Consider the following 26,123-nt stretch of genomic DNA (forward strand, 5'->3'; position numbering starts at 1 on the left):
TACCATATACAGAACATGTTAAGATATGGTGCTATATAGCACCAAAAGCGGTTCCTCTATGATAACGACGAAGAACCATTTTTGGTGCCATATAGAACCTTTTTTTTTAGAGTGTATAACTTCAGAAACATGCTTCTAACTGTCTTGGAAAACCTAGATATACTGTATGAGATGAGTGACTTCTAGAGCTGGAAAAGACTCAAATTTATGAGCAGTTTTATAATTAATACACTTTTTATAGTATATATGCCAATTTCTAAAATGAGGTAGAAAATGTGAGTATATATATATATAAATAATTTTTCTTAATCCTTATTCAGCAAATCATGAACTTGAGTCATGGGGTCTTTTGATATTTTTGTGGACAATAGAGGGATTTGGAGTCAAAAAGGTTGAGAACCACTGGTGTAATAATTTAAATAATAAAAAAGTAAATAACTCTTCACAATAAATCTAATTAGACTATTTTACATTTACAAAATTCACATCACAATCATAACAAAAGTTTGAATATCTACATTAATGGGTCAGTGTCTAAATATATATATATATATATATAGTTTTTTTTTTGTTTTTTTTTCTCTTCAACACGACTGAGAAGACTAGAGCAAGCCTGACCTGCCAAACTTGTGGGCTGGGAATATTATGGCACTACTGCATTTGAACTGGCAAATAACCAGCGGGAATGCGTGCCGATCATCAAAATGAATGGGATGAAGGATTCCAAATATAACAGGCATATCTAGTTCCACTGTAACATGGAGTTTTTCCTGTTTGACTTTTGGCTTTTCTTGTCTTGGTAACAGTAGCTATATAGAGGCTCTTTGATGCTCTTTGAGCCTATCAGGAAGACGCTTTCCGGCAGTTAGCAGTTTGGCAGTGACTGAGTCAAAAAGGCATTTCCTCTGTGGATAACCTACTCCTTTCTCCCACTTTCACTTCCTATCCGGCTTTTTCCTTCTCTGTGCCTTTCTTTCTCATTCCATATGGATGGCTTTAATCCTCTCACCGCTGATTCAGTGTTCCTCTTTATTCATTTTTTATTCATGGCGACTGCTGTATAATTCCTGGCCGTCTGAGCCCACTGCAATTCATACTACTCTGACAAATAATCTCACAGAGAGCGACTGGATTTTCAATAAAGAAGAGAAATGGTGACAAAAACAGACTCATTTGCATAAGTGAGTTACAGCGCAGACCATAGTTTACACATAGGTGGGGGTGGAGACATTTCACGCTGATCCGAGACCGGCCTTTTTGTTGGTCATAATTTTTTTTCAGCACAAAACAACGAAACAATCTTGGGTTTGAGAAAGAGAGAGAGAGAGAGGGGAACCCTATTTATTTGGCTATGCTGCGGGAGGATCTGCTTTCGCTACAGCAGCCACACCTGGACTGAACAAAGACACATGAAAAACAGAGGATGAATGGAGCAGAGTTCACACACCTTTTGACCACTACATTTACATGACCTGCATGAACTGCCTGAGCAAATGTTTATGTAAATACTGTTGTCTCTAGTCATGTAGGATTTCAAAAAACATTTACATTTCCATTGCACAGGTAGGAAGGAATGGTAGGAAGGAACGATGGATGGATGGAAAGAAGGAAGGATGGAACGGAAGGAAGAAAGCAATGAACAAAGGAAGGATGAAACGGAAGGAACGGAAGGAAGGAAGGAATGAACTAAAAGAAGGAACGGAAGGAATGGAAGGAATTAACTAAAAGAAGGAACGGAAGGAATTTAAGAAAGGAACGAATGAACTAAAAGAAGGAAGGAAATGAATTTAAGAAAGGAAGGAAGGAATGAAAGGAAGGAAAGGAATTAGCGAAAGGAATGGAAGGAAGGAACAAAAGGAACGAAAGGAACGGAAAGGAAAGGAAGGAAGGAAGGAAGGAAGGAAGGAAGGACGGAACTGAAGGAATTAGCGAAAGGAATGGAACGAACGAACGAAAGGAACGGAAAGGAAGGAAGGACGGAACGGAAGGAATTAGTGAAAGGAATGGAAGGAAGGAAGGAAGGAAGGAATGAACGAACGAAAGGAACACAAAAGAAGGAAGGAAGGGAAAGGAAGGACGGAACGGGAGGAATCAGCGAAAGGAATGGAACGAACGAACGAAAGGAACAGAAAGGAAAAGAAGGAAGGGAAAGGAAGGAAGGACAGAACGGAAGGAATTAGTGAAAGGAATGGAACGAACGAATGAAAGGAATGGAAAGGAAAGGAAGGAAGGACGGAACGGAACGGAAGGAATTAGTGAAAGGAATGGAAGGAAGGAAGGGAGGAACAAACGAACGAAAGGAATGGAAAGGAAAGGAAGGAAGGAAGGGAAAGGAAGGACGGAACGGGAGGAATTAGTGAAATTAAGGAACGAGAGGAATGGAAGGAAGGAAGGAAGGAAAGAAGAAAGTAATGAAAGGAAATAAATGAATGGAAGGAAGGAAGGAAAGAAATCAATGGAAGGAAAGAAAAAAAGAAAAGGAAGGAAGGAAAGAAATTAACAGAAGGAAGTAACAAAAGGAAAGGAAGGAATGAATGAAAGGACAAGGAAAGAAATTAACGGAAGGAAGTAACAAAAGGAAAGGAACGAACAAAAGGAAGGAACGAAAAAAAAGGAATAAAAGGAAAGGAACAAAGGAACAAAAGAAAGAAAGAAAGAAAGAAAGATAGATTGATAGATGACAGACAGACAGACAGACAGACAGACAGACAGACAGACAGACAGACAGACAGACAGACAGACAGACAGACAGACAGACAGACAGACAGACAGACAGATAGATAGATAGATAGATAGATAGATAGATAGATAGATAGATAAGATAGATAGATAGATAGATAGATAGATAGATAGATAGATAGATAGATAGATAGATAGATAGATAGATAGATAGATAGATAGATAGATAGATAGATAGATAGATAGATAGATAGATAGATAGATAGATAGATAGATAGATAGATAGATAGATAGATAGATAGATAGATAGATAGATAGATAGATTAAATATTTGGGCATAACTACAACACTGTGTTCATTATAGAAATTCCCATGACCTTTAAATATTTTATTCATGACTTTTCCAGGCCTGAAAGTCGCAGTTAAAGTAAAATATTTTGATGATATTGTCAGGTAAAATTGTCAGATATTGACTGTAAAAATCTTAATGGAAGTGTAAGTGAAGAAAATGTTTCATTTTGACAGCTTAGAGCTGTAGATGTGAAGATATCTATAAGAATTCAAACGCCTAACTCCGTTGTTAGTATCAGTATCCGTTGTGAGCCAGGAAGATTCTTCAAAATAATAATAAGATAAAGGTGATTCAAAAGAACAAATCGTTTGCAAAATCCTCAACTAAAGCCAGCTTCTAAAGGCCCTGTTTTCCAGCCCAAACTTCATGTGTAGACAGGAAATACGTCAGCACCGGAAAAAACACTTCATTTGTGTGGACATTTCATGGGCTCTTTAAAAATGATGTTTGAGTCTCAAATCCAAAAGTGTTCCTGCTTTCGATCAGAAGACAGGTCTGTTGAGCGTCTAGACATCTGTAGACCGATGTGCAGGGCGAGCACCGGGCTCAGGTTTCTCACAGCAGATTGCACGTCTGTGACCGTGAACCCTGTGACCTCAGATCTGTTGACCTCGGTGACCCCTGTCAGGGAGAAGCACGTCTGGAGTCCCCGGCGGAGAGAGTGCTGACACAGCCATGAATCAGACACAGTCGACCTGCCTAAGCCCAGCGCCACGGCAACAGCCCCATCAATTACACCACCCGCCACGTTCCTCCAGCTGAATCAGTGTGACATATAGAGAACACCTCCTTCTGTTCAGCCGCTGTGGCACGTCTCCTCTTTATGTGTGCTTTCCACATTCTCTTAGGCCATCAACATCGCTTCTAGCAGAATCAGAATGCAAATTAAAAACATGAAACAAGCAGCATGTGCTGCATTCTCAGTATTGCTGCACGGGCCGCTGTAGTATGTTTCCTCAGTCAGATCAACTACAGTCATAGTAGAGTAACAGTTTGAATCTTGCTGAGCAGGTTAGTTGAACTAAGAAGACAAAAAAGGCAGCACTCAAAATGGTGACTGTATGAATCAAAGTCCTGCCTTTGGTTAAAAGAGCCAAATGCGTTTATAATAGAGACTTTAAAGGGGTGGTTGCATGCGATTTCACTTTTTAAACTTTAGTTAGTGTGTAATGTTGCTGCTTGAGCATAGACAGTATCTGCAAAGTTACAGTGCTGAAAGTTCAATGCAAACAGAGATATTGTCTTTTAAAGTTATGGTAGTTTATTGCCTACAAAAATGGCCGGTTTGGACTACAACAAGCTTCTTCCCGGGTTGGTGACATCATAAACCCTTGCTATTAACATAAACACTGCCCCCGCGAACACGCAACAAAGTGGGCGAGGCTACGTCGCAGTCACCTCAAAAGAGAGAGAGCTGTTGCAGAACTACAAACTACATTTGGGCATCTAGCCAATCTAAGACCATTGCGTTTTTCGGAGGGATGGGCTTCACAGAAATATAAGGAGAAAAAAAAAGAAGTATTAAGACATGTTATACTGCGCCCCATAAACACAACCAAGCCTAGAAAAAAAACTCGGAACAACCCCTTTAAAGAAATAATGATTCAAGCTAAAAAAGCTAATTTTACAAAACAAGTCACATTTTATTTTTGATTTGTTGTTATTAAAGCAAAAAAATTAACACAACAATTTGAACACTTTGTACAACTTTGGGCCCTATCATACACCCATGGCAACGCGACGCAAGTGTTAGTTTCAGCCCGACGCAGTTATCATTTTCACGTCCAGCTCCACGTTGTTTAAACAGCAAATGCACTGGCACATCTGTTCGCCCATGGGCGTGCTGGTTTGAAAACCAGGTGTGTTCAGGCGCATTGTTGGCACGTTGCTATTTTGAGGCAACTGAAAACGACTGCGCCTTTGACCAACAAAAACCTGTGCTGAAGTCAATAGCGCAGTATTTTTTGTGTTATTTAAAGGGCGCGTGCACTCTGCTTATTACACACACAGGGATGCGCAGCAGCACACAACCATTTTTAAATATATTTAAAAAAAAGGATGTAAAATGTAACTGCGAATCCGCCATGGTGCAAAACGCAACTGGCTTTTAAAGGGAATTGGAGATGAGGCTCTGATTGGTTTATTGCACGTTACACCCAAAACACACCCATGACTCATTAAGGGTGCTTTCACACTTGGTTCGATTGCCTGGACCGAACCCGAGTTCGATTGCTCCCCCCTCCCCCTGTCCCCGCCTGACTGTGTTCGTATTATATTATTTGGGTCCGAACCGGGGTGCGTTTGCGTCATCAACGCAGCAGCTGTTTATCCCGTTGCTTGGTAACGACGGTGAGCGAGAAGGCGGCAAAATGCATAGCGTTGCTCACCTCACTTTTATATATTTTGTTTTTGAACCATTGGTTTTGTTTCCAAAGCTTCAGTACGTAATCTATCTGCCGCGAATGTACTGCAAATGCTCTAAAGAATGCTGAAGACGAGCAGAAATGAGGTTTACAGCTCTCTGCTTGCAGTACGTCAGTCACGCTCGCCAGGAAAATGAGTGAAACGCACACAAACACACATTTTTATCAAATCATTCGTCATTCTTAGCGGTTCACTTCCACGATTTAGTACGATTGCGTTCACATCAGCAGCGAACCGCACCGGAGTTCACATGAACCGAACCCCAGACCACCCTTTTTAAGGGGACTCGGGTACTCGCAGGTGCGCACCCGAGTTCGGAAGACAACGTTCACCCGAGTTCGGAAGACAACGTTCACATCATCCAAATGAACCGAACTCTGACCTCAATCGAACCCGGGTGCGCAACAAAGAGACTAGGTACAACCCTTTTGGACCATGCACCTGGCGCGCCAACCATTTTTCCGTCGTTAAACTACCAAAAGTGGATTCGGACCCACCCTTAGTGCACCTGTGCCATGCGCTTCAGATCATGCTCTCAGATCATTAAAATAGGGCTCTATAACTGTTTAGGGTCAGATGTTTTTTTTTAAACTTTTTTTCAATTGATGAAAAGTGACAGAAAATACTTTTATATTGATACAAAAAGATTTCCATTCTATTTTTATTCATTTCTATTCGTCAAAGAATCCATTTTCAACATTGATAATAATAAGAAATGGGGCTGCACGATATGTTTTAGCATCGATATCGCAATGTGCGCTTCCACGATAGTCACATCGGCAGAAGTGCTGCAACGTGATATGGATCATAATTGATCCGTACAGGCTGGCTGCTCCCCGGTACGGCATTTGATTTGCAGATTAATTGCAAGGTTTAACCATCATAGAGTGAACGTTCATCATTTGAATATGTTTTAAGTGCAGTCAGTTTAAACATCAAGAACACCGGAACGACACGTGAACACCGAATTCAGTTCTGATTTCTCTTCTTTTTGAGCTTGAATGGCAAAATTAAGTCAAAATGCCCGTTTCGGCGAGTATTCTCGTGAGTCGGTTATGTGTTGTAAACAACTTGGAGAAAAAAACGGATGCGTATCATTATATTGGATCCGTGCATTCGTCTTAAAAATGACAGCAGCCAAATATACCCGCAGATTTTTGTCAACAATGTTAATCAAACAATAAAAGAGAAAGAGAAAATCACTTTTGTAGCTTTAACAAAGATAAATAATCATATTTAATTTATACAGTGAAGACTATGCAGTGTTACTTTACATTTGATTATTACTTTTCTATACCTGAATACTGTTAGATTTAGGCCAATCTGAAAAACAAACACACTGCTTATTTTATTAGTATCTTTGTTCAATTGTATTTATGCTGATTTATCATTTTCTATGCAGATGCACCACCCTATAAAATCACCCCAATCTTCCTAGAATTATTCATTCTTTACAAATAGAGCTATTCAAATCATCTTGGGAAATTGTTTTCATATCACAATATTGTAGGGGGAAAAAAAACAATATCATGCAGCCCTAATAAGAAATGTTTCTTGAGCAGGAAATCAGCATATTAGAATGATTTCTGAAGGATCATGTGACACTGAAGACTGGAGTAATGATGCTGAAAATTCAGCTTTGCCATCACAGAAATAAATTATATATTGAAAATATCAAGAATAGCACTTATCACCCTATTCATTTTCTGTTTGTCTATTTAATAAATAAAAATAATAATAATTAAAAAAAAAGTCCTATGTGTTCTGTTCTAGATTAATTGAGACTTGTTACAGCACTTGCATATTGTTGCCCTTGACTGTCCTAGTTGCTTCTATTGCATTCATTTGTAAGTCGCTTTGGATAAAAGCGTCTGCTAAATGACTAAATGTAAATATTCAAATAGAATGTAATAATATTTTACAATATTACTGTTTTTAATGTATTTTTAATCAAATAAATGCAGCCTTGGTGAGCATCTTACCGAACCCGCACTTCTAAACGGCAGTGTATATGGTGGTTATTTGCACACATTGAAACGGTTAGGTAGAAAAGAGCTGTACTTGCGTTTTTGTAAATAACTTCCCAATATGACTTGTCTTTAAAGGGACATCAATGATAACTCTGGGTTAATGCCACAGACATTTGAAGGTAATATGACTACTAAGGTTTGTTATCACAGTAATGCAAGAAAGCATTTCAAGTATGTACAACAGGACGGCACACTTGGCCAAGCATTTACGTCTATATTTATGCACTATGTCTCGGGTCTTAACGAGCATCTTAGTGAGTGAAACAATTTATCAATAATCCTTATCCTTAATTTTCCATCATGCGGAGACGTTCAATACTAATTCCCTTCATTTGTTAGTCCCAGGGGCAGATATTCAATACATGATCTTCAACACAAAAAAAGCAACTACTCAAAGCTCTATGATGATAAAGAGACAGCCGAGCAGCAGCAGCAGCAACCTGAGATGAAGGCTGGTAGATCTTCTGCCCTGTCACTATAGGCACTTGGCCATTTCATCTCACCTCTGCACAGTCTGTGTGCCGCCCACGTGTCCGCACATGCTCACACTCCACAAACCGCAAACACACTTAAACAAACAACAACGATTGAAATATCTGCCTCAACATACACTCGTATGCACCTCTAACGAACACAAACATGCTCAAAGACAAACATAATGAAGAAAAGCTCTGAAATCTAATTGGATGAGCCACGAGAGGCTATGTTTTTTATCACACTTAAAGGATTAGTTCAAACAAAAATGTACATTCTGTCATCATTTCCTCCCCCTCATGTCGTTCCAAACCGGTTTCAAATCTTTTATGTTCCACAGTAGAAAGTAAGTTATACAGGTTTGGAAAGACATGGCGGTGAGCAAATGATGACAGAATCCCTTTAAGGGCTATTTAGACTAGCCTTTGACTATCGAGATAAAGCCTAGTTCATTTTTGCAGCCTTCTCTGGAAGAGACAGGAAGACACTGAATGAACGTTGCATATTAGCCAATCAGATGGGAGCTTGTAATTTTTGGCAAGTCAGTGATTAAACTGTTTTTAGCAACAGACAATTTGTCTGTCTATTCACACTCATGTTATATTAGTATTATATATATTTGCTTTCATTTCGTTAACGAATGTTCGTCCCCCAATCAGAGCTTTTCTGTTAAAAGGATAACTTTTCCTGCCCAGTGTTTTACTTAACATTTACACTATCTGCAATGGCACACTAGCTCTCTCTACAACACTGTGGAAGAAGCGTGGATGATCTGAAAACACTGAAAATACAGACAAACAAGTAAGCTGGAGTTCAGCGATCTCCATTTGAGATATTTTACTTAAATGAAGGTGTCGTTCAGTCAGTCTGTGTGACTAAAGGCCGTTACATACTCCGCAAGAACAGAGAAAAAAGTTCTCGCTCCCAGGGCTGCGAGAACAAAACAACGTCACTTTGTTCTCGCAGCCCTGGTTTAGGAGTTCTCGCAGCTTGTTCTCGACACATCGTCCGAGCAGAACTTTTTTCTTGTGGGTGCCCGAGATCTATTGTGTGATTGGTCATAATTGTAAAGTGGGTGGGGCTAATGCGGAGAAACTGAGATGTTCAGCACCTGCTTTTCTCGTGAAGTATGGAATGTCCTGGCCAGAACAAACTTTGTTCTTGTTCTTGCCACCTCGAGAAAACAAATTTCTTTGTTCTTGCAGACTATGTACCAAGCTTAAAGGGATAGTTCACCCAAAAATGAAAATTAGCCCATGATTTACTCACCCTCAAGTCATCCGAGGTGAATATAACATTCTTCTTTTAGACTAATAAAATCTGAGTTATATTAAAAATGTTCTGGCTAATCCAAGCATTATAATAGCAGTAATAGTTGCTCTGTTTTTGAAGTCCATAAAAAATGCATCTTTCTGTCAAATAACTGCTCCACGCTGCTCTAGGGTGTTAATAAAGGCCTTCTGAAGTGAATCGATGCATTTGTGTAAGAAAAATATCCATATTTAAAAATGTATTTCATTTTTTTCTATGGCTCTGCATCAGCCGTCCCCGCGCCATCACTTCCGGCGAATAAGGTCAAAATACATGCAAAATACTGGCGCGATCATAGATATATACATAGATTCTTCATTAGTGCCTGCGCGGATCGGTCGAATGAGGCATCTACGTATTTATTTCTTTGATCGCGCCAGTATTTTGACCTTATTCGCCGGAAGTTATGGCGCTGGGAATACTAGATGACATTCGTCTGATAAGAGGTAAAAAAATAACATAAATACTGTTCGGTTTCTCGCAGAAACCGATCGTTTCGTGTCTTAAGACATCAATGTGTCGCCATGAGCCGCATGGTTTAATAAGGATTCGTATGTCTATGTGTTTTTACTCTCATTGCTCTCATACTCTAAAATATCCCCATTGACATGCATAATACGACTATCACACTGCAACGGTTGGAGTTAAAAATCGTCATTTGTGTTCTACTGAAGAAACAAAGACACCTACATCCTGGATGCCCTGGGGGTAAGCAGATAAACATAAAAATTTTGTTTTTGGGTGAACTATCCCTTTAAATCTGCAATCAAACCTTCCCAGTGATGAACTGTAATAAATCCAAACATGGATCTCGATATTGCTTGCGATTGTGTTTGAATAAATGTTCTCATGCAACCTCTGTGTGACAATAAAAATACTTTTTTGCTGTTGTTTTAATAGAAAAACATTTGGAATTATTGGAATTGCTATTAGGAATTTTCCCAGTTTCTTATTTTGCCAGTTTTCATAATGTATGTGTAGAGAATGTTACCATTCTCTTGATTTGTGCTTCTAGGTGAAAGTGCAATAATTCTGATAAAATGTAAAAATCCATTTCTTAAATGACAACAGTCGTTGTGATTATAATATTGAGAAAAATAATTGTGATGATCAATTTAACCATTATGCAGCATGATGAAAATGTGACTTTTTCATTGACTAAAAATAGACTAAAATGCCCAGACATTTAGTTGACTAAAACTTATTAAATTTTTATATTTAGCTTAATTTTTTAGCTAAGTATTCAACTTCAACTTATTTATTTTCAGTAAGTTGCCATGGCAACATTTTTAATTTTTAAGTTTAATTGTTCATCTAATATTTATATTATTATTTTTCAATTTTATTTCAAATAATAATTTTTTTAAATAATTTTAGTTAGCAATAACAACACTGGTTCACACTCAATGCAGAAAGCTGTTCAATAAGAGTCAATCAGAACAGCTTGCCACTTGTGGTTGTGGAACAAAAAGTTTTTAAATTGCATTCTAAAGCTTTTATTATTTGTCTTTTGATTGTGCCTAGTTAGGACAAAGTTTAACAGACTGACATTTTATTGACAGCTTAGCGTATCCCCACCCACTATAAAAATCCCATTCAGCATGACTATTCAAATAAATCATGTCCTGAAATCCTGCCTGTTATTGTGTGGTATTGCAGCATTTTTGCATTTAGTGTGGTCAAACTAATTACATAGTTGCTGGAAACTCATTTCAACACACGTCTCTTGTGGTGCTTTAAAATAATATACACCGGAGGGCAGCTGCTTTTTGTCAATGAGAACAATGAGAGAGGAAAAGGATCATCATAAACTAGAGCAGCCGAGAAAGCTTGTGTGAAAGGATGGGATTTTAGCAGCCATTATACATGTCACCATGAAGAAGAGCAGAGAGGAGGATAGAGCATCGTACCAGAAAGAGGAGAGAAAACTCACTAAGTTATGGCCGGGGGGAAGGGAGAAGAGGTGTGAAAAGAGGGGGAGAAGAGAGGTAGAAGAGGTGTGTGTGTGTGTGTGTCAGGAAGATCATTCCCCCTCCGCAATTAAAACAGCTGCCAAGGTTAATCTATGCCTGATCGATCAGAGGCTTCTCACACTCTGTTCACAGTCTTCAGCTGGGAGATCACACCGTCCATCTAAATGAAGCTTGCCGTGAACTTGTGTGTGTGACTCTGAAAGGAGAAGAGTGTTTCACATTTTCTAAGCAGGTGTACGGCTTAGAAAATCAGTGCAGTACAATGTCTGAGACTAGCAGATGTGCGCTCCTTCTTGTTCTGTGGATAACAACAGCCCTGTTTCACGGCAAGCCAAAAGCACAAATAAAGGCATGGAAGTGTGCAAACCTTTTTCTGCACCAAATCTATCCACACCAAGCCTGATGCAAATGTAGGACATTTTTTGAAAAATCTTTTCTGGATTCAATCCACATGAAAATATCTAAAATAAAAATAAAAATATTCTACATTTATTTACATTTACAAATATAAAAAAATACATATCTTAAGGCCCTTTAGATATGCATGTGGAGTGAATGTGATTTTTCCCCCCTAAAATTATTATTATGATGATGATAACACCCCCACATTTAACAGAAAAAAGGATGGATGATCTCAGGATAAGCTTTCAGACCAATAGGAATTCATTTCATCTTTTCAAAGTCCCACTGTAGTAAATAATTGTATGCCTTAAAACTCATCTTTGATCACCAAAATTATATATTTAAATATTATTTTCCTGTGAAAAAAAATTCTTCATGCATTAAAATAGCTTGAATGTAACTCTACACCCTTGCTTCATTTAGTATCCACCTGTTTCCGGGGGGCGCTACTGTAAAAAAGAACGTGGATATAACTTCCGGTGAGGCAGCAGAAGTAGTATACCAATGGTATTTTGTGTGCTAGTTAGTGAAGACGCTAAGTGTTTTTCGGATCATTGGCAAGGTTTTTGAAAATGATAATTTTTACAATTTTTTTTTTTTTTCAGATGGTGCCACAAGGGTTAAGTGAAAGTTACTGTGCAGCGACATTTGCAACATGAATGACACACACTAAACATTTCAGTTTAGTACATTTATTAGTTAATTAATAATATCACAATACAATAAACAATACAATTTTTGTGTCATTAATTGTCCTTACTTTACTGACCTTCCACAAAAGTGCTGCTGCATGACTACAACAGCGTCCTGGCCCTAATACATGAACAACCCGCTGTCTGTACTTCACCTGTCACTGATGCTAGCAGCCATGCCTTGTGATGGGATACATGTAGGCTCAGGCTCGGCTCAATGTCTGCTTTTAGATTGTTTCCGACAAATACTGATACGCCTCTAAGCTTTTTAAATTGCTCATCGCCTTATCATCACAGGCTACTGAATCTAGAAAATAGCTAAAAATGCTACCGTACGTGATACGAGGCCACTTCTTCACATCATCCTCCCAACCAACTACCACAGAGGGTAAAGGTACCATTGTTTCACCCTTTTGAAAATTCGTTGAGGTTGTGTTCCCACATCCTTAGCAAATTTGGATAGCTTGAATGACTGTCAACTGTTGAATATGTTTCCATCCACCTATTTTTATGCGCATTTTGGGATATCGTATCAAAAAATGCTGAATGGAAACGGCAAGATGCGCATGAATTGTAAAAATGCGCATAAAAACGTATGCGCTCGTTTGAGTTGGATACATTTTCTATCCGATACGAAAACGTGCGCATAAACTACGATGGAAATGCATAAAGTCCCGCTTGTTTACTTCGAACCGGAAGACGCTCCCACTTTTGACGCAAGGCTTCATGGGGTGTAGGAAACTTGTGGATAAGTGGATGAATATGCAAATTAGCCCCGCCTCCACTCACTCGCACAAGCTCAGAGACCCAACTTTTACTCAAGTTACTGTAGTAAATGCTACACAAAGGGAGTGCTCTTTAAAACGTCGGACACATAATGGTAATTAATATGATTAGACTTTTGCTTCACTACGTTATCAAACAGCTAATGATGTGTTACTAATGTTACACAAACCATGTTCCCGTTCGCCATCTCAGTCTGTCTTCTAAAAATCAGCATCCTTAGAAACGCTTGAACATCATAGAATGTCAGTGGAGAACAGCATATAATTCATAATAACATTGTGATATACATCATATACATAATTCACCCGCTATATTGCTAAATGTACACAATGTTTCACATCAACAGAAAAATATACAGAGATAACCTGGCTTCCCTTGAGACCCCCTCTGCTTCGCAGCACAGTTAATATGCTAAAGCCCACCCACACTTTGACGTGGTTGGATACAAGGTTGTTTGTGACAACCTTGTATCCAAACCATGTTTTTTTTTTAGATTGCTGAGATTGGTTCACTGCAGATTTAAAGAGAAAATACTCAACAATGATGTTGACTTATGATTTTGCACATGGTTTGTCTTAAAGCATATTAAAAACACCACATTGACATATAAACAACATTAAAAACTTGTTTTTCTCCACAGGGGGACTTTAAAATCTTCTTGCGTGAAAGTCTGTGCTGTCACTCACATACTGCATGTCATACATAAGGCCAAAACAGTTCGGCACTGTGGCCCACAGAGGTAGTTAAGAGTGTATTGTGTTAATGTCAGAACAGTTGGGCACCGGCACAGCCTCGCTGCTCATCACAGTCAGCAGGTGTGCGCACATCCTCACACACACACACATGGAAATAAACACTAACAATGTGCCTCTGTGATGCAGCAGAACAGCATGTTTGATGATACCCACAGTTTACACACTATCTAAAGCGATGTGTTCGTAGAGTGAGTGCGTTTTTCCTCCTCCTGCTCTTGTTTAGCCAAATAAAAGAAACCGTGCCACCCTAATCTTTCTAAACTGTCGCTCACACTGCAGATTTCAGAGGTTGGAAAGCAAGTGGCATTCAAAAGAGATTTCTCTTTTTGGAACGCAACACGTCTTGCGTGCACAATTACCATCAGTCCCGGGAATATGTTCACACGGAGGACGTCTTCACGTCTGCTGCTCTACAGGATTAAAAGTGAAATAATTCCTCCTGTCACAGCCTTTGGTTCTGGTGTGACATCCTCCTTCTGTTGAAATCCTTTTTTGAGGGCTTGTTTTTGTTGTGCCACGCATTTTCCAAGAGCTGAAAAGCTGCCATAAATTAGCACAAAAAAATAAATGAATCACCACAGCAGCTCTCCAAAATAAATGGAAATGTAGAAAATGGGGTGAGGGAGCATTTCCAAATCTGCACTTCACTTATCTATAAAAAAAAAAAAAACCTGTGTTCACGGAATAACACATCCAGTGCTGGGAATTCAGTGTTGGAGGGGTGAAAATATTGGTAAATGGATTGTATAACGATGTTGTTGTGACGATTTCAGCTGTCTGGCACTCAGCGAGGAAGACATGTGTGTGCAGACGTCGTCCATCAATGCAAGTGTCTGTGCATTTTGCACAAGGCTGCAGATTCTATTCGCATGTGCTGATGTCGCAGACAGCGGCGAGAGACAGCTGCGGTGGGTGGGGTTTGGATGCAGTGCACCCTGCTGCCATACAGTGTAACGGGGGGAAAAGGAGGGATTGACTGGCTCTGTGGTGGCGGTAAGACGACAAACGGTCTGGTGGTGTCTGAGGATACAAAAGACACATGTGCACGGGCATTCTGCCCGGTAACACTCGAAAGCAGAAAAACGACTGGATGACATTGAGTCTCGAATATATTCTCAAACTCTGTGGCCTCTTCACGCAGGCATGGCGCCAAACGCGGGGCCCCCTCCCCTACATTAATGCATTCAACCTCTCATTATGTCTTTAGAGACAGATTAATTTGAATGTTGTTGTGCAATGTTGATTTCCAGGGTCAAGCCTTCAAAGCTTAAACATGCATTCATTGAGAAGCCTAAAACCTTTTATTTTTCCATTATTGCCCAAATCAAAACGCGCTTCTCAAGGCTCTTCGCTTGAGAAGTTGTGCTAGGGGAGAAATAGAAAAAGAGAGTAACAGGGGAAAAAGTGCACTGAAAAGAGGTGCGAGAAGCGAAGCAGCATGCAAATAACTCGCTATACAAAGTCTGACAGCCATTGATTTTTTTCCCCCCGTATTTCACTCTATTTTTCACTGCATTGTTTGATTGCATTTGCGGTGTGACTCATTTCTAACCTTTTAGCAGGGCCATCCGGCATTGCTTTAGATACACTCTCAAAGGCAACACAAAAGGAGAAAAAGAACTGAGAGAGTGAGCAAGAGAATGAGAGGGGACAAAGAAAGAGGTAAAGCCGTGGTTTTGTGTTCTGAAGGAAGGCAGTAGACAGCTCTAGGAGAGTGAGGATGGGAAATTAAAGGTTGTATGGGTTAGTTGAAAGCAGGACTACATCTGAGAGGGACTTAGTATTTATTAACCATAGACACTATCAGGAGGAGCAATCTTCGTCAGGAATTTGATTGACAGGCGTTCTGACCAATCATAACTTTGATATTATGTAACCATTATATGCACCATTTTGTCCGACAAACAAACCAGACAGTAGAGTTAGGAGATTAACGTTGGTGGACTTGAACTTGGAACATCTTTCCACGGTTGAAACAACATACCTTCTGATGTTCACTCCTGTTTATTTGGTGCTGTAACTAGTAGTAAAGAGGGAGAAATGATTGGTTCATATGCCGCTTGAACTGAGGACAGCTCACAACAGCTGAGACTTTGTTTTATTCCAAAAGTAACCTGCTCCATCTTGTCTGTTGGCACGTTGGCAGGTTTTTTTCACTGCGTGAGAACGTTTACATGTGCACCAATAATGCAATTTTATTTTCAATAATCTGAGTAAAGCTGCCAATATACTCATGGCAAAGTTCTTTTTCGTTCTTTGCTTAGGGTTAAAACAAAGTTCGAAATATGTGAGCAGCGATATACTGTTAGCAAACATCTGACACCGCTCACACTGCTGAGAGCAGCATTTAGATGAATATGTAAATACATGCTCTCAATAAGAAAATAAACACACAATAACATTGAGAAAACAGCAAGGATTTTCTTAATAAAGCATAAGAAAAGCATCTGATCATAGCAACGTGAATATGTTTGCAAAAGCTCTGTAATTCGGCACTCTAGGTAAGTCACGTCACGTTAATTTACATATCACTTTAAACAATAGATTGCTTAAAATCAAACAGCTTTACCGTATTAAACATGAAAAACAGTCAGTGACTTGTTTCATTAGAAGTACAACTTAATTTTATACTATAAAGTATAAAAATAAAGTATTTATACTATATGTTCACGTTTTCACTCGCGGACACCTGACCTCAACCGACTGAACAGGACAAATGAACCGGAAAAGATTTCTATGTGAAAGAAGGCGGAGCCTCCGCACACACCTACCTATAATGTAATCGACACGGACCAATGGTAGTACAAAGGTGTTTAACAGCCGTCGCAAACTGTTCCGGAAAGTTCGCTTTGGCAAGCTGTTTCAAACTCCCAAAACTGATTTTGTTCAAAATTACATCACATCAGTTCGTTCTTCGATTTCGCTTGGGCCTTAAAAGACTGAATCGCGGTAAGATGTTTAAATGACATAAGAGAACCTCTTCACCCCTGTTTGCATGCAATTTTCATTATACTGATTATTTCTCCATGGTATGTGATTATTTTTAATCGCCATTTTTCATATACCCCACAGTAAAAATGTTGAAGTCACATACAGTAGGCGTGTTACTGGCCACCCTTTTAATCTACTATCATCAGATGCAAATCATATTTTTATGGACATATTGGAAGGTTAATCTGCGGCATAATGAAAATCGTAATGCCGCTGTAACTGGGTTTGCCTATGCCGCACCACATTTTTCGCACCATCTCTGCATGAACAAAATGGAGCAGACAGTTAAGAGTTAAGTGATTCAGAGTGGAGGGAAAACTTCAGGATGATGTCATGGAGTTCATTCATGAAGTTGAACAGCACACGGCATTCGTGAATAGGACTGAGCACATGGTCAGAGCGGCGACAATTCGATTAAGCTTGCCACATGGTCTCTCAGCCTGACTAGCTGACAAGGGTCCAAAACCCCTGTAAAACGGCCAAAAAGGCTAGTGAAAATTAACCAATTTGTTGGCCATCCTTCAGTAAACATCTTTAAATTTAACAAAAATGACTACCTTGACCAGTGGAAACCAAGCTAATACCAGTAGCTTAGCTAAATATATGATAATCACTGTTGTTGCATTTTAATATATTATTAGAAACATAATATTAGCAAACTGTTTTGGAAATTTATATCACTCTTGGGGGCGTTGCCAAGGTGACTGTCGAGCTAACTCTCTACTCTGATATTGGCTGAACACGTACTGCAGGGCTGCTTTGTAAAATAAGATTTGGTAATCTCAGAAGTTCACCTACGACTTTAACAGCATTATGGAATCATGAACAACTACTGTGAATCTTAATATAATGAATTCAGTGATGGTAATTTGGTGGAATGGAAATGGAGCTGGTGCTAATTCTAAAAGCTAAAGACAGCCAGGAATGAAGAATAGCTTATAGGCATACTTATATTTGAAAGAAAAAAAAGCTTAACAATACAAGAGAGCTACTTTACAACAACGTGTGGGCATTTATTTTGAAAAGCCATGACCCCATGGACGAGAGGATGCCGACCTTCCATCGACTGCATAGAAGTCAATATGACTATTAGACTATTGAGTTTTCTTATCCAACATTCCAAAGCACAGTCGATACTGTAGTTAGTAGAAGAGAGTATAACAGAAAAGCCAACAGAGTTCAAACCACGCAGTGTGATTTATACAATAATTTAGACCAGAATTTCCCTCGATTACATTATGCACCACATTCTTTATCAGCGATGACAGATGAACACGTTAAATGTAGTTAGCATTAATGTGTTTCTCAACAGTAAAATCATAGTCACCCACACACAGGTAATCTAATGTTAGTAATTGAGTATGTAGGCAACTGCCGATCACTCTAGTGCAAGTTCATTTTAGCAAGCATTTTCCTTTCTACTGTTCATACTACAATAATTGAACTGACACTTACAGTAAAGCTGTATAAATGAGCTGATATAGGACAATAATCATCTAGAATATTAGATTGTTAGTAAAAGGTAATTTTATCTACATCTCAATTCAAGCGCAGTGTTTTACTGACAAATTTCCAATGAATAAACAATTAATATTATTAGTAACTGCACTTAGAATAGTAATATGATTAAATGAACGTTTTGATTAAAAGCGCTACCAAATCAGGTGCTGCCGCCACCATTTGTAGAACTTAGTGGCGCTGGTGCCACTGCTCTCAAATGTTAGTCTGGAGCCCTGTGATGATATATGTGAGAACATAAAACATGCTCCTATATGAACATCAGCATGATTTGTGGTGAGATGACAATGATGACAATGGTTCCTGCAAGACCAGTTCTACTCTATCATAGAAATCTAATACGGGCGTTGACTCTCAGACGGCGGCATGGAGCATTCAGATGAGACCTAGAGGCGCAGAGGCCCTCTGTTTAGTGTTTGCGGGACTTACGGGGGCTGGTCTTGGTGGGGCTAGGCACCCAGTTCTCTGTGAAGTTGACGTTGCACATGTTGGTGCTGCAACAGCAGAATCTGTAGGTGCCATTCTGTATCTGCGACGGGGTGGTGGTAACCACACAACGGTCGTCATGGCAGTCCTGCTGGTCGCCAATGTAAGTCCAACAGCCTGCGATGAAAAGATGCAGATGGTTGAGTGAATGAGAGTGAGACACTGTAGAGTGAGTCTGTAAGAATGTTCAAGGGGGAAAAAAAGATTTGTGTGTGTGTGTGTGTGTGCATTTCAAGAAATGTTTTATGATAATACATCATAAAAATAATATAATTAAATATAACATGTTAATGTTATAATGAATTAAATAATTAACATTCATTTAGCTTAATATAATATTAATTAAACTAATATTCATTATTTTATTAATTTATTAAAAGGATAGTTCACCCTGAAATGAAAATAAAGTCAACTTTTACTCACCCTGCCGTTGTTCCAATGCCCTATGTCCTTCTATCTTTTTCAGACCTCAAAAAACGTCCTGTACACGCTCTTCCATATAATGTCAGCGAATGGCGATCAGCTAAAACTTTACAAAAAGGATACAAAAGTATCACATAATGATACAGTGAGACGCGTGCCATATATGGAAAGTGTTCAGGAGGCATACTATAAGGTTTTTACGTTACTTTGTGCGCGTTCCTGTGAGTGCGTGCAAGCTGTCAGCAGCCACTCATGCTTACTATAATTCGCACAGTTGTCATGGCACCCAGGATAAGCACACACATGCACCATTTTGAGAAATTTTAATGAATAATACAGTTTCTTTCTCACAAAACCTTATAGTATGCCTCCTGAACACGTTCCATATATGGCACTCGTCTCACTGTATCATTACGTGATACTATTGTATCCTTTATGTAAAGTTTTAGCTGATCGCCGTTCGCTGTCATTATATGGAGGAGCGCGTGCAGGACGTTTTTTTATTTTATTTCTGCTTTTGAGGTCCGAAAAGGATAAAAGGACATAGGGCATTGGAACAACAGCAGGGTGAGTAAAAGATAACTATTTTCATTTCAGGGTGAACTATCCCTTTAATTCATATTATATGATATATAATATTAGTGAATTTTAATGAAACAATGAACATTAATTTTGCTTTTATTAATTAAGCTTACTTCCATCATATATTTCATTTATTGAATGTCCTAATCTCAATCATGCAAACCTTTATTTAGGAGACTCTGGGTTAGGGTGCAGTTATTAGCTTCACTTAAAGGTCCCATGGCATGAAATTTTCATTTTATGAGGTTTTTCAACATTAATATGAGTTCCCCTAGCCTGAATATTGTCCCCAAGTGGATAGAAATGTTGATCGGTGTAAACCCGAGTTCTGGCTGTCTCTCTCTGCCTTTGAGAAAATGACAGGCCAGACGAGCCAATCCTGAAGTCTCCTGGTTTGACGGCCAAGCAGGAACGGTTACCTCCCTTTCCTCCACCCAGAGAATCTGGCACGCCCATGCAAGCGCTCGAGAGATCATTGCATCATTGCTTGTGAACGAGTGAACGCTGGCAGTTTCTCAGTGTTTGGATGTACAAATGAAAGCAGAAGTCTTTTTTCAGTTCCTTCTGATCTGTGATCAGTGATTTCTTATGTGTAGCTAATTATTTATTATTCGTGCACACGCTGCGGCTTCTCTCTCTCCCGACAGAACGGTGTTTTCGTGTTTTCTATCTTGTGAGTCAGTGTTTTTGTACGTCCTCGTCGCGTCTATCGGTTCTACAATGTGCATACAGTCGTTTCTGCTCAACATGCAGAGTCACATCTTTAGAGATAAACCTTACACACGCCGAGGCTCGGGCTGCACTGTCCGGTCGGCCTCCAACATCCCCGACCCCCAGTACTGCATCTGGCCCACAGCGGAGGCGCCTTACGCGGCACGAGATTAAGCAGAAGGGGGGTAAGCGTGAGGGTATCTGGGCTAGGCTAGCCAGCTATCACCACAATAAACTGGATTACATTCGATTACTGCTGTTGTGTCTTTGTTTGCGCTGTGTACTCAATGCTGACGCTTTCCATATGATAGGAACATCTAAAAATAATGGTATTATCAACACTTACTCATAACTCGTTCATCTCGACAGCTGTAATGGTACTTTGCATGTGTTACAAAGTTGGTAATAATGATGAAGACGGACTTGGCGTGACTGGGACTAGTGTTTATTCAGAACTCTCAAATACAAACACAATAAACTCGCGCTGACTGACAGCGCTCTCATAACTCAGTATTAACTATAAATAACTTTGTTAGCAATCGCTGAGCTCAGTCTCTGGTACGTTAGTGATGTCCGGTTCGCGAACGATCTTTCTTTTGAACTGGTTCTTTTTAGTGAACCGAATCAGTACACCAAATCGGACTGAATCGTTCTAAACGGTTCGCGTCTCCAGTCAGTGCTGATCCATAATTTACTAAAGTTACTAACTTTCTGACATGAGTGACAGCCCCTCCGACTAGAAATAGACTAATAACCTAAAGTATATGCTGTAACTAAAACAGTTCACTGAACTGAGACTGACAGAACCAATGTGAAGTGAACTCCGGTCCATCCATCTCTCTGGCAGCAGCTCGTGCCTGCTAGTGCGTCGTAGACCTCGTTAAACCACGCCCCCTCCGCTCATATCAAATGCAAAGATGTCAGCCAATCACAACAGTGGGCGTTTTTACTGAAGTCTCACAGCAGACACGCCTCTTGTAACAGGGCAGTCAGCCACAGGGCAAACAGCAGTATAGAAAAAATTTCTTTTATTTCTAAATTATGATATTTTATGATGTAAAAATCATACTAACAATATAAGTACACCTCAGGAAACATTATAAAATAATAGAAAAATGCCATGCCATGGGACCTTTAAAGAAATAGTTCAGTCAGTTTCATTATTTACGTACACCTCATGTTGTGACAAACCAGTACGCTCTCATTTTTCAGTGGGTAAGCTAAACATACAATAATAGCATTCTTTGAAAAAAACATGGCGGTAATAATGAAACTTTTTTTGGTTGAACTGTGCAGTAAAGAAAAACAGAAGTCAATCGAAGGTCCTCATAAGTATATATGCAGAAGTTTTTTGTGTGTTTGGGTTCATTCTGACCTTGTTTGACCAGTCGGATCTCGCCGTCATGTGTTTTCTCCCACAGGCCATAGCAGCGGCTGCTCTTGCTGCACAGGATGGTGTTATTTTCTCTGGTGATGTGCCAGTCACTAGACACACTCTGTTCATCCACCTGCTGGTGCTGATCATTAAAAGCACACTCCCGCTCTCTCTCCTCACTCTGAGCAGCTGCAGAGACACAAAATAAAAAAAAGAGATGAGATTATTTACTGAACATGCAACATCCACCAGGAACACTTCCTATAGGCCTACATACGCAACATGAAAAAGGAAAGTGATCATTAATTATTCCAGTCTCTTTAAAGTAAGTCAATCCAGAGGGCAGCAATCTTGGCAACACCGCCAGCCCCAAGTGGCTATTATCTCTGCAGACAGCTACTTTAAAAACTACATGAAAATTCACCCTATGTATTTTTTAAATGCACCTTATATCGTGAACGATTCATCCATGTAATGTATGTTTCATTTGGAAAAACATTTTTGTAATTTTTATTAAAATGTCAAAACTAGTCTTCTGGGGGAAACGACTTCTCTGGTGACGTATGCAGGACTACTCCAATCCTTCAGTCCATTTAAACTCTGTCCATGCAAGCTCACAATAGTCTGCCTCCGTTTTTGAACGCCCACATCTCAAAATCCAACCAATAACCGATGGATAGAACCAAACCCTACTTTTTTTTTTAATAATTTGTTCAAATCTTGGATGTCACAATATAAAAGAAAAGATCTGTCTCTACTTCCATTTCATCATAATGTTAATGGGGAAAGGCCGACATCTCCAAAACAGAGCTTCATGGAATGGGTTTACACGGCAGAACAGCTGCATCCAAGCCTTACATCACCAAGTGCAATGCAAAGCGTCGGATGCAGTGGTGTAAAGCACGTCGCCACTGGACTCTAGAGCAGTGGAGACGTGTTCTCTGGAGTGACGAATCACACTTCTCTCTCTGGCAATCCGATGGACGAGTCTGGGTTTGGCGGTTACAAGGAGAACAGTACTTGCCTGACTGCATTGTGCCATATGTAAAGTTTGATGGAGGGGGGATTATGGTGTGGGGTTGTTTTTCAGGGGTTGGGCTTGGCCCCTTAGTTCCAGTGAAAGGAACTCTTAATGCGTCAGCATACCAAGACATTTTGGACAATTTCATGCTCCCAACTTTGTGGGAACAGTTTGGGGATGGCCCCTTCCTGTTCCAACATGATTGCGCACCAGTGCACAAAGAAAGGTCAATAAAGACATGGATGAGCGAGTTTGGTGTGGAGGAACTTGAATGGCCTGCACAGAGTTCTGACCTCAACCCGATAGAACACCTTTGGGATGAATTAAAGAGGAGACTGCGAGACAGGCCTTCCCGTCCAACATCAGTGCCTGACCTCACAAATGCGCTTCTAGATGAATGGTCAAAAAACTCCCATAAACACACTCCTAAACCTTGTGGAAAGCCTTCCCAGAAGAGTTGAAGCTGTTATAGCTGCAAAGGGTGGGCCAACTACATATTTATCCCTACGGATTAAGAGTTTAAAGGCAGGCGTCCCAAAACTTTTGGCAATATAGTGTATTTTAACTTTTTTGAGCTCAAATCAAGTCAAAAACTCTTTCATTTTCAAACAAAAAAAATGTTCACGTTGCACATTTTTCCAAGTTTGTGTTAAAGCTACACTGTGTAACTTTTTTAGTCTATTCTTAGCTAAAAACACTTAGTTCTTTCAAAAATATATGTGCTCATTAATGTATATTTACTTCTTTCAAGTAATAAAGTATTCTCGTAAGTTTATAATATGCCATTGAAAATACATAAGGTAATGGGATCTAATGGTGGTCGCCATGTTGCCCCTCCATCTTGAAAGTACATTAGCCAAAGAGGGACATACCCGTAAATTCAAGCTTCGCCTTTCGCGTTTTAACCGGTTTTAACACTGTGCGCGTCAACTTGTTCAGACTTGTCTGGTGCATGCGCAGAGAGTTTTCATCTCAGCAGCTCCAGTAACAGAGTTATACGGTGTTTTCCTGGCTTGTTTATTCCTCAAAAGTCTGTTTTTCCTTGTGTGGTATTTCTGTGCGTTAATAACTCCGTAAGTAATAATAGTTATTGTCATTGTGGATGTGTTTCAGAGTGTGTCATCATGTAATTCAGTTGATGTTACCTCAGAAGTATTTTTGTGTCAACATACAATAGCGTAATGCTCACCTATTTGAATAGTCATTCAGTTATTAACAATGTTTATTCGTTTATAGAAAATATTTGCTTGTAATGTATGTTGATGGAAATATGTATCAGGTCTGATCGGCATATTAACACTTGTTATACAGAGCTAAACCTGCGCACACACTTTTGTAACCGGACATCGCTTGTTAGCAGCGGCAGCTCCGCTCCTTTTAATGCAGCTGCATTTAGCGCCTATATGTGGTACAATAAGCTCTGGTTTACGGTTACATTATACAAATGTAACTTATAAGTATAGTTATACAGTTCTTAACTGTGTATATTCTGTCATGTCATTATCATGTATATTTACCATCCTAATTTGTTCTCTCACAGAAACCACATTTATGTACATATCCATGCAAACCTGTTTATGCCTTGCAATTGGATGACTGAATAAACATTACTATCATCAAAGTTCACTCTGGATTAGCTGCAGTTCTTTCTAGCCGAATAATTAGGCCAGTTGAGTTCCAACCATCCGACTGCGCACAGAATATCCCACAGGCACCGTGTCGAATGTGGACGAGGTCGAACTGGAAGCCATATTAATCTTGGACTAAATCGGCCACCGTAGGAGTTAAAACGAAATCGGAATTGAACAGAACAGAAACTAAAATTCACTGGATGGTCATATACAAGTTCACCACTAGATGGGGGAAAATATCACACAGTGTAGCTTTAACTAATATTCAATGTTTTATTTGTTTGTTTTAAGTAATTTAGGAATCTTATTTTAGTTTATTCTGCCTTCTTCAAAAAATTAATAGTACGCAATATCTTATTGTTAACAGCAATATTTTACTATTAACAATAGCCATTATTTTTTACTGGAAGAAATAAAAATGCATAGTTTTGATAAAAAAAATTAAAAATACTGTGTACATATTTTATATATATTTTCAGCCATGTTCTGACTATTATGATTTTTACCATTTAATTTATAAGTGGTTTGCCTCCAAACACATAATTGAACAATGTTATACACATCCCCTTGCACGTTCTTTTATTAAATCATTTTAATACTGCTTTCAGTTCAGTTCATTCATCTTTAACAGATTTCTCCCACAATCAATATAGGGTACTGTGTGGGCCTACATATGACTTATTTCAGCCCTACAAAATGATTTCCTGCCTCGAGGAAGTTGAAGAGTTAATTCTGTGCCGAGGATAACGAGGTTGAATGTGAGCGCGTACTTCTGATCGATAGCTAAGCCTTGATTAATCAGACGAAATAGGAGGGGCGGGAGGATCTGAAACAGTCCTATAGCTTTATGCTGGGGGCAAAACAACAGAACACCTGGGGTCTCCTGCGCACCTGCTGCTTTTTGAACCAGCAACGTACAAATTCACTTGTGCACACAATGCACGCCACCCAAAAACTCCATTACAATGCTTCCCGTAAGTCACTGTCATGACAACACAAGAAGGGAGGGGGAAACAACATTGCGCTGAGCGTACGTGCAGAAAACGAACCTTTTGAGCAGTGCCGTGTATTTAGAGAACACAAAACCATGATGACTGATAAGGGCCCTAGCCAACGGGATTGCCCTCATTTCCATGAGCAGAGCCAGCGGGGCTGAATTCTGCTGTCGGCTGATCGCAATCTCCGCCGCAGCTGGCCCGCACTCACCCCAACTGTATCCAATGAATTAATCCTCTCTCTCTTACCCGCAATGTCATGCAAATCGCCAGGCCAGTGTCTGAGTTACCGAGAGGGAAAAATCATAATGCCACTCGTTTAACAGGCTTGGTGAAGTCATGGATATGGACTATTGTATTCACAGCGTTCAGACAAGTGAGCTGGGAGGGGAAAAAGCCCCCTGGTAGCATCATCGCCGTATCCACGTCCCATCGGAGTCCAGAGAAAGAGAGAGAGAATTGCCGCTGTATGTCCCTAAGGGGGGCCTTTGTCTGCTCCTCTACAGGAGCGA

General features: G+C 39.6%; 1 protein-coding gene across 2 annotated transcripts in view; it reads right to left on the reverse strand.

Annotated features, from left to right (window-relative positions):
* bmpr2b (bone morphogenetic protein receptor, type II b (serine/threonine kinase)) overlaps positions 1 to 26,123 on the reverse strand; it is a 106,214-nt gene that overhangs the window by 36,235 nt on the left and 43,856 nt on the right. For both annotated transcript variants that reach the window (XM_079822006.1, XM_079822007.1), the window contains exons 2-3: positions 21,965 to 22,153; positions 18,817 to 18,990 (exon numbers count right to left, since the gene is read on the reverse strand). In XM_079822006.1, coding sequence (XP_079678132.1) covers positions 18,817 to 18,990; positions 21,965 to 22,153 — 363 coding nt within the window. The remainder of the gene's footprint in view (positions 1 to 18,816; positions 18,991 to 21,964; positions 22,154 to 26,123) is intronic.

Source organism: Gobio gobio (genome assembly GCF_949357685.1).
Source record: "Gobio gobio genome assembly, chromosome: 7".
Taxonomy (NCBI): Eukaryota; Metazoa; Chordata; class Actinopteri; order Cypriniformes; family Gobionidae; genus Gobio; species Gobio gobio.